General features: G+C 34.0%; 2 protein-coding genes across 5 annotated transcripts; both read left to right on the forward strand.

Moving 5' to 3' along the window:
- Positions 1 to 2,831, forward strand: LOC129290388 (bifunctional monothiol glutaredoxin-S16, chloroplastic). Its single transcript, XM_054927144.1, has 2 exons — positions 1 to 526; positions 2,112 to 2,831. The coding sequence occupies exons 1-2, from the start codon at positions 131 to 133 to the stop codon at positions 2,613 to 2,615; spliced, it is 900 nt and encodes a 299-aa protein (XP_054783119.1). The 5' UTR covers positions 1 to 130; the 3' UTR covers positions 2,616 to 2,831.
- A 1,825-nt stretch (positions 2,832 to 4,656) lies between these two features.
- LOC129290847 (phosphoinositide phosphatase SAC8) lies at positions 4,657 to 12,847 on the forward strand. Of its 4 annotated transcripts, none has more exons than XM_054927893.1 (20): positions 4,658 to 5,018; positions 5,473 to 5,547; positions 5,792 to 5,919; positions 6,015 to 6,106; positions 6,215 to 6,272; positions 6,726 to 6,782; positions 6,941 to 6,972; positions 7,124 to 7,206; positions 7,301 to 7,407; positions 8,524 to 8,610; positions 8,726 to 8,803; positions 9,090 to 9,154; positions 9,345 to 9,407; positions 9,492 to 9,591; positions 9,873 to 9,981; positions 10,069 to 10,141; positions 10,215 to 10,308; positions 10,391 to 10,477; positions 11,232 to 11,298; positions 12,586 to 12,847. In XM_054927893.1, the coding sequence occupies exons 1-20, from the start codon at positions 4,856 to 4,858 to the stop codon at positions 12,711 to 12,713; spliced, it is 1,746 nt and encodes a 581-aa protein (XP_054783868.1). In that variant the 5' UTR covers positions 4,658 to 4,855; the 3' UTR covers positions 12,714 to 12,847. The 4 variants fall into 4 exon arrangements, with proteins under 4 accessions (XP_054783870.1, XP_054783868.1, XP_054783869.1 ...); XM_054927892.1 differs by having other exon boundaries at positions 4,659 to 5,018; positions 9,309 to 9,407; XM_054927895.1 differs by lacking the exon at positions 8,726 to 8,803 and having other exon boundaries at positions 4,657 to 5,018.
- The last annotated feature ends 1,554 nt before the right edge of the window (positions 12,848 to 14,401 follow it).

Genomic DNA, 14,401 nt, shown 5'->3' on the forward strand with positions numbered 1-14,401 from the left:
AAATCAATACCCATACTAAAATTGCGTCTCAGCCTTCCAAGCTATCGAACGCCCAGGAAGTGTCGGGCCTGTTCTGGCTTAAACGCTGGTTCTCAATCCTCCCCCCACTGCGAGCTTTAAGCGATCATCAATGGCTACTATCAACCTTTCTTCAGCACATAGTTTCTCTTATCTTCGTTTATTCTCTTCATTCCCACAAAATACCTTTGCTTCGTCACTCTGTTCGCAGGTCAAAGCCAAACGTTCTTTAACTCTGCGCTCTCTTTCTCTGAAACCCTACAATATTGATACAGATAAGCCTCGGCCGCGGCCGGTAGTTTTAGCTGTCAAGAACCTCGGGGAGACGCATCCGATAGTCCTGCTGCCGGAAAATGAGGGCGCCGCGGCCGAACTGCCGTCGGGTACCGGCGTATATGCCATTTACGACAAAAACAACGATCTTCAGTTCATTGGCTTATCGCGTAACATTGCAGCAAGCGTTTCTGCTCACCGGAAATCAGTTCCAGAGCTCGTTGGCGCCGTGAAGGTAAGGGTAAACTGGTTTTCTTAATTTTCTCGAGGAACTGGAAACTTATTTGTAAGATTGGAAATATTGATAAAAGGATTAATTTCCTCTCGGGATACATATTATCAAATATCTTATAAATATCTATTGTATAATTAAAAGAAAATTTTCACAAACCAAGCATCATTTCAAGCTCCCGAATGGAGCTATTTTAGAATAAAACTTTGGCTTACCGCAAAGAAAATAAGTATCAAATTATGAAAAGTAAGGGAAAGAAAGTGACTGGTTTGGAAATGAAGAATCCGAAAAGGAGAAAATTAGTAGAAACTGATCGAGTGCATAGGCAAAACTGGACAAGGAAAGCATAAATAGTTGCTCTGCTCCTATGTTTGCTTGCTTACAATAAAAGGAATAGAATGATGGTTGCGTTTTATACACTTGACTTACTTTTTGTTTCACTCGTATGATTTTTCACCTTTCTTATTTCTTTTGATACACGGCTAGCTTCACCCCTTGAATGTCATTTCTTACCCTCTCAATTATATGAAACCTTAGGGCTTTATGGCATATGCTTATGAAATAGTATGTTTTTGCACAAGGATGCTTTCATCACTGAATCTGGTGTCTACATCATGAATTATAGATGGGCTGTCTGAAGTTTACCAAGCACCATGCTTGAAAAGATGGATTTTAGCTGAACAATAGATGGGCCGGCATAGAGAGTGATTTGGTATGTGGTTTAAGTACAACCTTATGTGATCCAATTTTGAAGGTCGTTCTATACAACTTCATACTGGCAGCATCTTAATGATGCTTATAAAGGAAGAAGATATTTTACAACTATTAAACTTTATTTCACCCCTTCTTTATCTGGAGTTGCATGAGCTTGCTCCTTTCTACCATGACCATTGTCCACTCAAAATAATGTCCTACAATTTAACCCCACGACCTTGAAGCTCCAAGTCAAAGCACCAGACTTACAATCCTGATTTCCCGATGCCTTCTTGTGGAGAATTGGAAGCATTACGCGATTAGTGCATTATTTAATCAGAGTTTATGGCCCTTAACAACTACTTGAACAAAACACTGCACCTGGGAAATCTGGAAAAATTCCTGTCAAACAATTGTTAAGCGAGTGAAAATTGAGATAAAACTTCTCTCAAATGCCTTTTATTTGTTTGCATGATCAGAAAGTTTGTATATGTTTTGTTATGAATGAAGGAATCTTTTGCAGAGCCAAATGGTTAGAACTATGTCTTCGCTGTGAATTTGAGTTGGCTTCAATCGCTCTGGACATCTGTTTCAATGAAACAGTTATGCCAGGATGGTAAATAATACGAGGCATAGATACGTAAATAAACTATTATGAGAAGTGAGACAATCCTGGAAAGATTTCAACCTTTTTTGGGCTTTCCCCTTCTTCCTAAAAAGTAAAAACATTGAAATAGAATAGAAGCACAGACGCTCACAATCAGCGAACTGAGAAGATTGATCAAAGATTTTTGCCTTCCTTCTTTACTTCAAGATGATGTTCCGATTAAGGTTCTCATTCCCCAGTGATATTTCCTTCCTAACAATGATTTCGTTGTAAAATTGTCTGCTGTAGGTTGGGGTGGTAGATGAACCAGACAGAGAAACTCTAACCCAAGCATGGAAATCATGGATGGAAGAGCACTTAAAAGCCAATGGAAAAATTCCACCTGGTAATGAATCAGGAAATGCCACCTGGATGAAGCAGCCACCTAAGAAGAAGGCGGATCTTCGACTAACCCCTGGTCGCCATGCACAATTGACTGTCCCCCTCGAGGAACTGATTGACAAGTTGGTAAAGGAGAACAAGGTGGTTGCATTTATCAAGGGCTCTAGAAGTGCACCGTTATGTGGATTCTCCCAGAGGGTGATTGGCATTCTTGAAAGTGAAGGAGTGGATTATGAGAGTGTTGATGTGCTGGATGAAGAACATAACTATGGATTAAGAGAGACGCTTAAGAAGTACAGCAATTGGCCCACATTCCCGCAGATCTTTTTGAATGGAGAATTGGTCGGAGGTTGTGATATTCTGATCTCCATGTATGAAAAGGGTGAAGTGGCTAGTTCATTCAAAAAGTAGTTGTGCAAGCTTCTCAGCATTGAGTCATTCTTTTGAAATGGTGTAACTGGTTCTAGGATTAGGGAGCATGGGAGGACACTGAGGCTATGCCGGTGAGCTAAAAGTGAATAAAGCCCTCTTGCTCAGTTGTACTAATATGTTATATACAGGTATGTTATATTTTTGTGTAAGATAAATTATGTGGTCTTGGTTTCAGAGTGAAACTTGTTAGCTCTATTGCTCCTCTCTGGACTTATCTCCCGGTCTGCTCCTGTTTAATTGCAGGGCTTCATGTTAGTGTTGAGGGAAGGAAAAAAGGTGAAAAGTAAAAAACTTGTTAAAATGAGAAGGGTTTTGATATTTTTTATTCTGTGATACTCCTTTCGATTTCTACTATGGTGCACTTTTTTGAAAAATTACTTGGTCTTTAATATAAGACATTTAATTTGATAGAATATTAATTATATTTTTTTAATATCATCCATATTTAAACTCATTAATTATGAGAAAGAATATATATGTAATGCAAATTTGTAAATTTTTTATTTAAATAAAAGTAAAATTAAAAGTTTATTATATTTCAGGACCAAATAATAATTTAACCAATGTTCTTTGATTTCAGACTTATATTTCACTTCCTCACTAGTCCTTTCTTTTTCAATTACATAAACAATATTTCTTTCATTAAAAAATATAAAGCATTTTAATTGAATTTCACTTCCCAATAAAGTAGTTACTTGCTTTTACACTAACTTTATTTTTTATATTTATTCCTATTAAACACCCTATAATAAATATAAAGTTATTATTAATGGGGGCACTTTTGAGAAAAAAAAGGCAATGATTACACCTCAAAAATTAAAAATGTCTTATATTTTTGAATATCCAACTTTTCAAAAAATATTTATATTTTTGAATGCAGGGAGTAAGTTTTATTTCACTACTTGAGATTATCTACATGATTTGAAATTTTCTTTTTAAACTACACAAACAATAACAACAATATTTTTTCGCTAAGTGAAATTGACTATATGATTTGTAATTTTTGTTGGTGCTACACGAATCATTAGCTCTCTTATCTTACTAGATGAGTTTCATAGTTAGCCTAAATTTGGAGAAAGAAGAAAGGTTGTCATGCCTTAACAACTAACATAAAATTAGGATGAAACTCTCGCAGATTTTTTTTTTTAACTAACGAATGCAAAACAATACGCAAATCAAATGTTCAGCAGCTGCATTTCCCCTGGCCCCTTCCGTTTTCAAATTTTAAGAATGAATTAATACTACATCCACGCTTGGAAAAAGCATACGGTCTCAATATAATCCCAAGAAGATTTTCATTCTCATATTTTGTAAGGATGATTGATATTTCATCTTGTTTGATACAAAAATGATGACATTGTCTCTACCAAACCATGTTATAAAGAAGCATAATTAATATGGTTATTGCGAGTAATACAGTATTATTTTATGACATTTTTGGACGTGACAACGATTATATCATCTATATGCATTAAGATATGTTATCTATCAGCAGTCTAAGTGTGATAATTATTTCTAAAGAATTAAAACAAAATAATAGATCAATATTAAACTAAAATTCACATTAACTCATTATATTAATTTTTAAAGTCCATTCAATTTTGTGTTTCCGACATGAGAGTAAAGCACAAGAGGCTTTAATCACTGTTTCAATTTGCATTGATATTTCTAAACAGATTTTACCCACGAAATGCTCACAAACAGGAAACAGCTATCACATTAGCAAATGACAGCGATTATATAACAACTCCAGAACTAGGTACAGGTCATCAATTTATATTGATTCGATCGTTATTTTCTCCATTCTCAAATATGAATTTGGTTGATAAAGATTTTGTACTTTTTTTTAACTAAAAGATTAAAATTAAAATATGCACATTGTAAAAAAAAAAAAAAAAAGAAGGTGCGCAATGGTCGTTAGACTCGGTACCCTTTATTAGCATTTCCCTCTAATTCTCTCTCTTATCATTCTCGACCAGAGTTCTTAAAAATTTAATATTTTATTCATTTTCAGACATATCAACGAGTTTGGTTCATGCTCTTTCATTTCCTTTTTTTTTTTTTTTTGGTGTCAACGACGGGTTGTTGTTTATCTTCTTCTGACTTCCTTTTCATTTCCTTGTCCTTCTACGAATCATTACAAGCAGATGAACAACAAAGTCTAATTTTCAATGTTGTCCTGTCAAATCTTCTGAGATCTCGTTTCGATTCCGTAAAGAATGGAGATTGAAGAGGAGTTTTCGAGTTCAGGTGAAAGATTCAAGCTTCATGACCAGTTGGAATTGCATGAATTTCAGGACAAATTCGTGATTAAATCTCCTGAGCCTACGGATCAAGGATTCTGGATTAGTCGCCATGACGGGACAATCAGTCTAATTGATGGTAATATGCTTTTTCTGTTACTCAACTTTGTTGCTTCAAGTAATGAATGATGCTCGAGAAAAAGCGGCAAATGCTCTTCTAAATTAGTTGACTTGCTGTTGAAGTGGGTTTCCACCCTTACTTGTACCTATTTATCAAGGATGGTGCTTTTTCTTTTTCTTTTTTTTCCTGGAAATGTATCATGAGTTATGGATCGTATAGCTTTGAGACGTGCTTCAGAAGTGGGACTTAAGAGTATTATGCTGCTTACTCACGGTGGGTGTTGGTAGGTCTTTATTTGGGAACCAGAAAGTTGTCATTTGTTTGCTTCGCTATATCTTACATTTTGAGCTTTTTATAGCCGTGTATTTTCACTCCCATGTATGTATGATTGGGAGTAATAAAATCCATTTGAATTCATGATTTTATTTTTATAATTACCTTTACAAGTTCCTTTTTCAATATAAACCTGCAGGTGACGCGGATCTTGAAGGTTCTCCCACGACTTCTACGATTTACGGTTTGGTGGGAACAATAAGATTACTTGTAGGTAAATGCTTACATGCTTTTTTCTTGAGTTATTTGGATTCATCCTTTTTTTACATTTGACTTGATTCATTGCCTAAGCATGACACAAAAGCTAGCATAGCTGAGCTAGTTCAAAACATGATATGAACTAAATCTTTTCTCCCTATTTCTCCCTTTTTTATTTTTTCCCCTAAGTTAACCACCTATTCTAGAACTATGGCTACCTTATACATAGCTGCACTGACTGATGTGCTTTCCTGGTATAGGAACTTATGTCCTTGTTATAACTTCTCGTAAAGAAGTTGGGAGCTTTCTTGGTTTTCCAGTATATCGCTTGATGTCTATGAGACTTCTGGCCTGCAATGAGGCTTTGAGGTTTTCAACTGCTCAAGAAGTAAGGTTTTGAGTAGTCCATAGCTATTCAGGCATCATTAAAATATTATATATCAGTTGCAGTTTAATCCTTTTCTGTGTACTATCTTACTGCAGAAAAAAGATGAGGCTTACTTCAGGACTCTGTTGAAAATAGTAGAGTCAATGCCAGGATTGTATTATTCATATGATACAGATATTACATTAAAGTAAGATTTACAGTTTTCGGATGGTGTGGTTATTATTATTGTATTGTAATTATATTGACGTTATTGCACAATTGATGTTCCTGATATGTGATTTATCAAGTTCATCAGTTTGCAGCGAAGATGTAAGTTAATAGAAGGTTGGATGAGTAAGCCAATTTGGAAGCAGGTTAGTTAGGACTTGGCACAAAGCTTGCCTTATCTTCTGGAATCAAAATCTTTGAATGCATGAATTGTCTAAGCTGAAATCTACTCCTGCATGTCTCCAGTGAAAGTGAAGCTTTCTAGCTGTGACTTTTTGATCATATGCAATTGAACTATGTTATGTTAGTTTGAGAACATGCTGTGATCAAGTGATCCTTTAACGACCTATACTAATTGATGATGCTATCAAAGCTTTAGCTGTATCCAACTACAGTTCTATGGTTGGCTTTCTTATGTGTCCATGTATGTTGCTCTTGTATCAATGGAAAGGGGGTGGGGGCAGGGGCCCTTCATGTTGCTGAAACCGGTGAGAACATGATGAAAAATCCGTTTGGAGACCTGTTTCTCTTCTAAGAGACTTTTGATCATCCTTTTCAGTAAAAGCCTCTTGAAAGCTTCTCTTTTCCATTTTTTCCAGGCTGATCCTCGATTTGTCTGGAACAAACATCTTTTGGAGGATCTTATTGAGTATAAGGTTAGACAATATGTTATCACTTCCTGTTTGTGAATGTGAAAATGCTTTGGCTTTCTGTAAGAGAAGAAACTGTTTCCTATGGCTTAATGGATTTCATCTTATCACTCTCAGTATGATCTTGAGGTTTGTTATTTTAACACTTATCTTCTTGATGGCAGCTTGACAGATTCGTTATTCCCATTGTACAAGGAAATATCCTGAAGTTTAAAGTTCTTGTATGTCCCACCCCACCCCCTCATGCTTGTGCGTAGGCTGTCTATATAATGTCAATGCAAGAAAATAATGACTAAGAAGTAACTTTCAGTTTGAGATACCGAATTTGTCTCCCTTAACTGAGGTCTAAGCTTCCAAACAGCAGAGCTGAAGCTAAAGGACTCACATGCTACAATAATGTTAGTTTCACGGAGGTGTACTCGGCGTCTAGGTATGATTCCTAGAGATGACTCCTTATAATAATTAGTATTAATATAATTAAAAAAATCTAAGAATTATTTTAATCTGGGAATTTGATGAGATAGGAACACGAATGTGGAGAAGAGGAGCTAACCTTGAAGGTGACACTGCCAATTTCATTGAAACTGAACAGTTGCTTGAGACTGGAGAATTTATGTCCTCATTATTACAGGTATTATTTGACAATGTTGTGTCAACATGCCTTTATAAAGCAATGACAGCCTTGAAATAGTTTTGCCTCACATTTGGTATGCTATCATCTACGAGGCACTGGATCTCCAGTAGATGCACTGTCCTGCAAAACTTGCTGTAGGGTCTCTGATAAAGTAAGGGAGAGCACAAAACAGTGATGAAGTTTGAGTGGTCAAAAGACGACTTGAAACTAGTGCTACTTTAAGGGATGAAAATGGAACTTTTGTGTTAAGTTTGGGGACAAACAGATTATTTTGTCACTTTTTCTAAAATTTGTTATCCATTAACTTGGTGTTATTTTGTTACTATAAATATATCTTATAATTACCTTACATTGTATATTCCAAATGAAGGAAGTTCTATCAACCATTTTATTATATGCTTATTTATTTTAATTTTGTTTAGGAAGATGAAAATGATAATTATTTATGATGAATTTGGATGGATTACAATCATTTAGAATGAGAAGTTTTTTGGTGGCGTATATCTAGTCTTTCAATGTTGTTAATATATTTGAACTTTTTCATGTGTCTTGCTCTTAGACACAATTAATTTTGTATTCTTGTTTTACTCATTGGATAATAGTATTTTATTACAATTAAAGTGGTTAGGTGTCTCCAACAAGAAAAAATACTTAGGATTAACAGCTGCTATATCTCATTATCCTTAAGACTCTATTATCCAGTGATTATAATTGCTGGGGGGATGAAATCTGCTCATAGTTGTCGGAGCAATCTTCCTTCAGATTTGGGGGTTGGTGCCTGGTGATCTAATAATTTGCCCTTGAGAATGTGTTAGTATTAACCCCCTATTTTATCTAATACTGGTATAGCTTGGCTATTTTATTTTACAACATTCAAGTAGTTCCTGTGCTTGAATATATTCCTAAATTTCTTAGTTTCAGTCTAGATATTTCTTACTCAATTTTATAGGATTTGTTAACCAGTGGGATTTAATATTATTGATGCAAAGTTAATCATTTTTTCAATTTCAATTTGCATGCATAATATAACCATAGAACACCTCTTATTCGTGAAGAAAAATTTTCCCTTTTTGCACCTGCTCGTGATTAGTAATCCATATTATTGTTTTGCAGGTTCGAGGTTCAATTCCTCTGCTTTGGGAGCAGATTGTTGATCTGAGCTATAAACCGTGCCTTGGGATAATTAATCATGAACAAACGGTGCCCTTCTATTTCAGAATTTTATGCTAGTGCTTTAATGTTTTAACCATGAGGACAAAGTTATGCATGCCTAGAAGAAAATAAGTTTACTTATTTTTCATCTCTCCTGCTCCAGTCAAATGTTGTACAGCGCCATTTCCATGATCTATTTCAGAGATATGGAGAGACTATAGCAGTTGATCTAACTGATAAAGTATGGTTTGTGTGCTTTTTCTTTCTACACTAAGCCATTAATCTGTCATAAACATTTTTTTCAGAGCTATTTGTAAATTTAATAATTTTTAGATCTTGTCAATGCATGAAAGGCAGGATTGTCATGATTGAGTGAAAATGTGTTATGGTGGTTGTTTTTCATCTAGAACTTGTCTAAATACTTCTTTTCCACTACCGTTCTTCCATCCCCCAAAATCTCTAGTTCTTGTTACTTGGGGTTTGAGTGCATTTTTTTGAGCAGATTCTTGTTAATGTTACTGCTGTAGATTGGCGATGAAGGTCAATTAAGTGCTGCATATGCTGCTGAAATGCAAAATCTACAAAATGTGAGGTAGCAGTTGAGACTTTTCCCCCTTGATTACTTAAATTTTCTTTAACAGTAGTGGCCAAAATTTTTTTATCACTGCATGCTTGGTCCGATCTGTATCTTTATATTCTTATTTTCTTTTGTTTAACTTATTTTTGTGGCTAATGGATTATGACAGATATGTGTCTTTTGATTTCCATCATCACTGTGGCAGTTCAAACTTTGATAATCTGGATATCCTCTATGATCAAATCTCAGAGGATTTTGAGAGGCAAAGGTAATATGAAACTCATCAAGTGATACTGTTTGCTGCAATCTAGATGTAATTCAGACTTTTAACATTGCTATTTGAGCTGAGCAGATATTTGTTGATAGATGGAAAAGGGAATGTCCTGGAGGAACAGAGAGGAATTATCAGAGCTAACTGCATTGATTGCCTTGATCGAACAAATGTTACCCAGGTTTGCAGATAAATGATCAGTTAATTGCTAGGTTTAATTCTGTTCTTATTCTCTGTCGTCTTGGAAAATTTCTTATGTAGTGTCTGTACATGCAATGTTTAAAATTTAATTCTAAAAATTTAGCATTTGCCTATTTGTGCAAAATGAGTCCTAGCTTTTGAATCCACTTCCCCATATTGTACCTTAAGTTCTCTTCCTTCTGTCTGAAGATGTGCAGAACGAGTAATCCATAGCATTCCATAGAGAATTAGACTTTTCAACTATCTTAACTCTATTTGCAGTGTTATCTGGGTCAGAAGTCTCTAAATCAGCAGTTGCAAAGGATTGGAATTTTGACACCCTATGATTGCATTTCTATGTTTGGGGAAGAATATGGAAAATTCAGAGCAAGTATGAAATTTCTGGGCTATTCCTTCAATTTTCTTTTTCCTGGGTGAATTTTTGCCCTTATTTGAACTAAATTTTTTTTCTGTTTAGTGTGGGCTGAGCAAGGTGATGAGATTAGCCTTGAGTATGCTGGGACTCATGCCCTCAAAGGGGACTTGGTTAGGTAAAGTAAATTAAACTGTATGCAATCCCAAGTCAAAATGTTCTTTTTCATACATTTTGAGATCATGGTGCAGGTACGGAAAACAAACAATAGGCGGAATAATCAAAGATGGCGTGAGTGCACTTTCACGTTATTACCAAAATAATTTTCATGATGGGATTCGGCAGGCAAGTTTATCAATATCTTCAGTTAGTTTCCTTAGTTTAATTAAAGACCACTCAACCTCACTAAGTTTCTTGTCCTTTGTAGGATGCTCTGGATCTGATTAGTGGACGCTATACTGTCAGTAGAAACAATCCTTCTCCCTTCCAGCTGAATGGCTTTGAGTCTATCTCTGTGAGTAACACCATGGTCTATATAGCTTTCGGGCAGATTTTAAGGTGTATCATATACCTAATACCTTGCCTTGGTAGTAGGTTCATCAACTATCATAAGCATAAATTAATGGTCAATAAGCTTGCCATTAAGGCAACGTACTCATGCACTTAAAAACGTAGTAAAATTCACCTTATCTGGCTGTTTTCCACCGCCCTTATCCTGAAATTGACAAGTAATGAGTAGTGACATGTCATGGGGTGATTTATGCAATGGATCTTGTCATTTCCTTGAGGCAACCTTGTATAGTAAGAGTGTCCTGATTAAATAATTTAAGAGATGTCCACTTGGCCAAGAAACCAGTTCTATTTTGATGAAACTAAGAAAGTTTCTGCATTGTGCATCTAGCATAATTTTTGCTTTTGCTTTGCGATGTTATGAAGCAAGCATGGCATGCCTAAATTCAACCATTTGAAGACAAGAATTTCTGAATGGACAAGAGTTAACAATATCTAGACGAACTTCTTTAGGTGTTTATTACAAAGTTTTCTAGTAAAAATTTAGGATGTGAACCTCTTTCTTTCTTTCTTCAACTATCATGTTGATTGCTTGAAGAAAACTTCTTCACATGTCATAAAATCAGATAACCTAGTAGCAAAATTCTAAAACTAAGTCTAAGTGCATGATTAGTTGGTTATGGACGTGGACGTAGATTACTTGTAGAGCGAATTGTCATTGGTATTGACATGTTCTGTGGCCAACTAAAAACATGCAGTATCTCCCAGTGGCATCAGCTTTGATACTAGGAGGTTTGACGATAACAACCTTCACAGTTCAACAAGGTATGCAGTTCTTTGTTATCTTCCCTCATCTGAGCAGAGGGTCGTAGATGAACCGTTCACTTTTGATTTTTGGAAATTTACAATTTTCTTCCATGTTACTTAGTTCAAAATTGGTTTGTTCTTTAAAGTGTGCCATTGAGTAATTTTTCTGAATCTTAGGGTATTGCTGAACCACAATGTGGTTTTTGCATCCATTGTTAAGGAAACGATTCAGTGAATGCTTAGAGGACAACCGATTTCAGCGTTAAATTTTTTCCCCTACTTGCTTTTGAGTAGTTCCTTATGGTTGTTGATAGAGCCTTATAACATCATGTGATCCATGTAGCTAACTTCACTAAATGGGATTGGGTATGTTGCTGCTGCTGCTTTTGAATAGTTTCTTAGGACCCGTTTGGTTGCTGAAACAGATGGAAATAAAATGAATTAAAGAAATAAAAACAAAAATAAATTAAATTATCCTCCCACTCACGGTAAATATGATAAAACCTTATACCATATACCACAAATATAAAAATCACCATACCTTTCATAAATTTCATGAATTATGATTCTCAACTTCCTGAAGTAAATCACCCTTTCCTCCCCATAAACATGGTTGACTTATCTCTCCTCCATATTTTGATCATTCTATTTTTATCTTTATTTTTATAATCTATTCCATTTCCTTTCTTTCCAGCAACCAAATAAGCCTTAGTGTCCGATAGAAATTAATGCTCTTCATCTTAATTTTATTTAATTTGAGACTTCTTTTCATCATTCACTCACATTGAATCCAACAGACATTGAGCTTTGTGGCTCAAAGGGAGCACCTTTCAATCTCCACATTTATTTAGCCACCAGTTCTCACTTGTCATACTGTTGGGACTTGAGATGATGTCAGACAACGAGAAAATCTCTTGAATCTTTTTCCTTTTTTTCTTTCTGTCAGGCTTAGAGCGGAAATGTGCAAGTAAACTTAACACTAGCTCATGGCTCAAAATTACAAGGCGTTAGGTTTATGAATATTTTTCTACTTTAATACTCTTTACTTCATCTCGATCTTGTTCAGTGTGAGACTTCTCTTCATTATTTACTCACACTCGATCCCAATAATTTTAACACACACGAGTAACAAGTGCCAAAAGAATAGTTGAATGATAACAAAACAAACCCTGCAAAGGTTAGGTGACAGACACACTCTAAACCACGAGTAAGTAATTGTAATGAAGCCTTTACTTTATTTTATTATACTTTTTAACTGCGACCATATAAACAAGACATGATTTTTTGTGTGTGTTTGTTTTGTAGCTGGGCGAAATATACAGCACTATTGGTCTTCTATACTGTGTGCTGGAGTTACAGCAGGAGTTATGGCCATAATCAAAGCTAATGGAAGACAGTTCTGTTCAAGGCCCCGTTTGTGTGGTCTCCTCTGATTTATTTATTTGTTTAAGGAGTCACCAACCAAATGTTTTCACTCTGCTCTGGATCATCCTAGAGCTTGTAAATAGGATTCACGTGTTCACAAATGCTTAAATTGATTAAAATTAATTAGGTAGATGTTGTCTAACCAACACAAATTTATAAATTAAATCAATTATACAAAAATCTGTCATAATATAATATTGATATCACTTCAACCAAAAAAAAAAACTCTTATTATTAATACTTTTAATTTACTCCATTAACACTGTTTATAAGGTTTTTTGTTTTTGGAATGATTTGATGTTTCAAATAGAAAATATTTTTGAAAAAGATAATGATTCATTAACAAATTTATTCTGAAATTAACTCTCATTATTGCAATCCTTAAATATCTTTCTTTCTATCCCTTCTTTATTAAGTGATGAAGAGTATTTTTAAAAATTTATATTTTTTTAAAAATAAAATTTTAAACTGTATTTAATTAATCTTATAAAATGGGATGAATGGAGAATTTTTGAAATTAAAATCAAGTTATTTAGATGAAAGTAAAAATAAGTATAATAAATTTATAAATTTAATTACGTAATTTTTGTTTAAAAAAAATTAGCTGGGGCGGCTCACATCAGTATGAGTACGATAACTGGTACTGCAACCAAATTGACATAATTTTTTTTTCCTTATAATAAAAAAACGAGAATGAATTAGGTAAGAAGTCTAATATCAAGTACTGGCACTAACTTGTGATGACATAATCTATATTTGTACTGACCTGGACAAATTGACTCAGTATTGATTATTGAAATTTGAAATAGCCATCTCATCTCATCCTTTCATCCAAACACATTCAAACAAACAAACAAAGAACAGAAAAGCCAACTAACTTCCGGTGGCTTGTGCATATTCAACCGAGATTGGTACAATTCTAACTTGGATTCTCTCCAAATCTATGAACTTGGCATTTCTTAAAGAGTACTTAATACCTTTGATGTATTTTCTTTCAAAAAATGTATTTTTTTTTGTCAGATAACATGTATTTTGTATTTTATCTAAAAGGGAGGATTTGTAATATTTATCAAATTTTCACGAGAGCCAAAACTTATATTAAAACGAGAGAGATACCGAAAAATTCATGTAATCTAACAAAAATAGGACTTTATGCTAACGAAAATAGGACATAAATAGGACAAAAGTATACTTTTCAAGCATCAATACTAAGTTACTTTCTTCATTAAAAAATATAAAATATTTTTAATTAAATTTTATATTTAATAAAATAGTTATTTATATTTAAAATAACACAATCTTTTATATTTACCTCTATTTAACAGGATGTTTTACTTTAAAATAAATATAAAATAATTTATTTATTATAAATACTTTTTAAAAAATACATTAATTATATCTTGAAACACTAAAAATACTTTATATTTTTTAATATTTACTGTTCACAAAATGTCTTATATTTGTTAATGAAATGAGTAGCAACTTTTTAGAAATTGATCATGATATTTTTAAATTTTAACACAAATAATTGAAATTGAAATAATATTAAAAAAAACTTCCTTCTCATTGAAGCGTGCCACATTTTAATTTGTCCCATTAGAAATTATAAATTAATTATTTCACGAGTTATTCTATTATCTATGATTAGATTATTGACTTGTGCATTGCATAACACTCAAAAAACCTACGATATTGA

The sequence above is a fragment of the Prosopis cineraria genome, unplaced genomic scaffold (genome assembly GCF_029017545.1).
Source record: "Prosopis cineraria cultivar Desert tree isolate PC_DT_omini unplaced genomic scaffold, ASM2901754v1 PC13, whole genome shotgun sequence".
NCBI lineage: Eukaryota > Viridiplantae > Streptophyta > Magnoliopsida > Fabales > Fabaceae > Prosopis > Prosopis cineraria.

What these genes read in the sequence shown, in the direction of transcription:
- LOC129290388 (XM_054927144.1), top strand. Translation starts at nt 131, where the DNA reads ATGGCTACTATCAACCTTTCTTCAGCACATAGTTTCTCTTATCTTCGT. An exon ending in AGCTCGTTGGCGCCGTGAAG is followed by an intron (nt 527 to 2,111) that starts GTAAGGGTAAAC and finishes TGTCTGCTGTAG; the next exon opens with GTTGGGGTGGTAGATGAACC.
- LOC129290847 (XM_054927892.1), top strand. Translation starts at nt 4,856, where the DNA reads ATGGAGATTGAAGAGGAGTTTTCGAGTTCAGGTGAAAGATTCAAGCTT. An exon ending in AGGATCTTATTGAGTATAAG is followed by an intron (nt 6,783 to 6,940) that starts GTTAGACAATAT and finishes TCTTGATGGCAG; the next exon opens with CTTGACAGATTCGTTATTCC. An exon ending in TTCATGATGGGATTCGGCAG is followed by an intron (nt 10,309 to 10,390) that starts GCAAGTTTATCA and finishes TGTCCTTTGTAG; the next exon opens with GATGCTCTGGATCTGATTAG.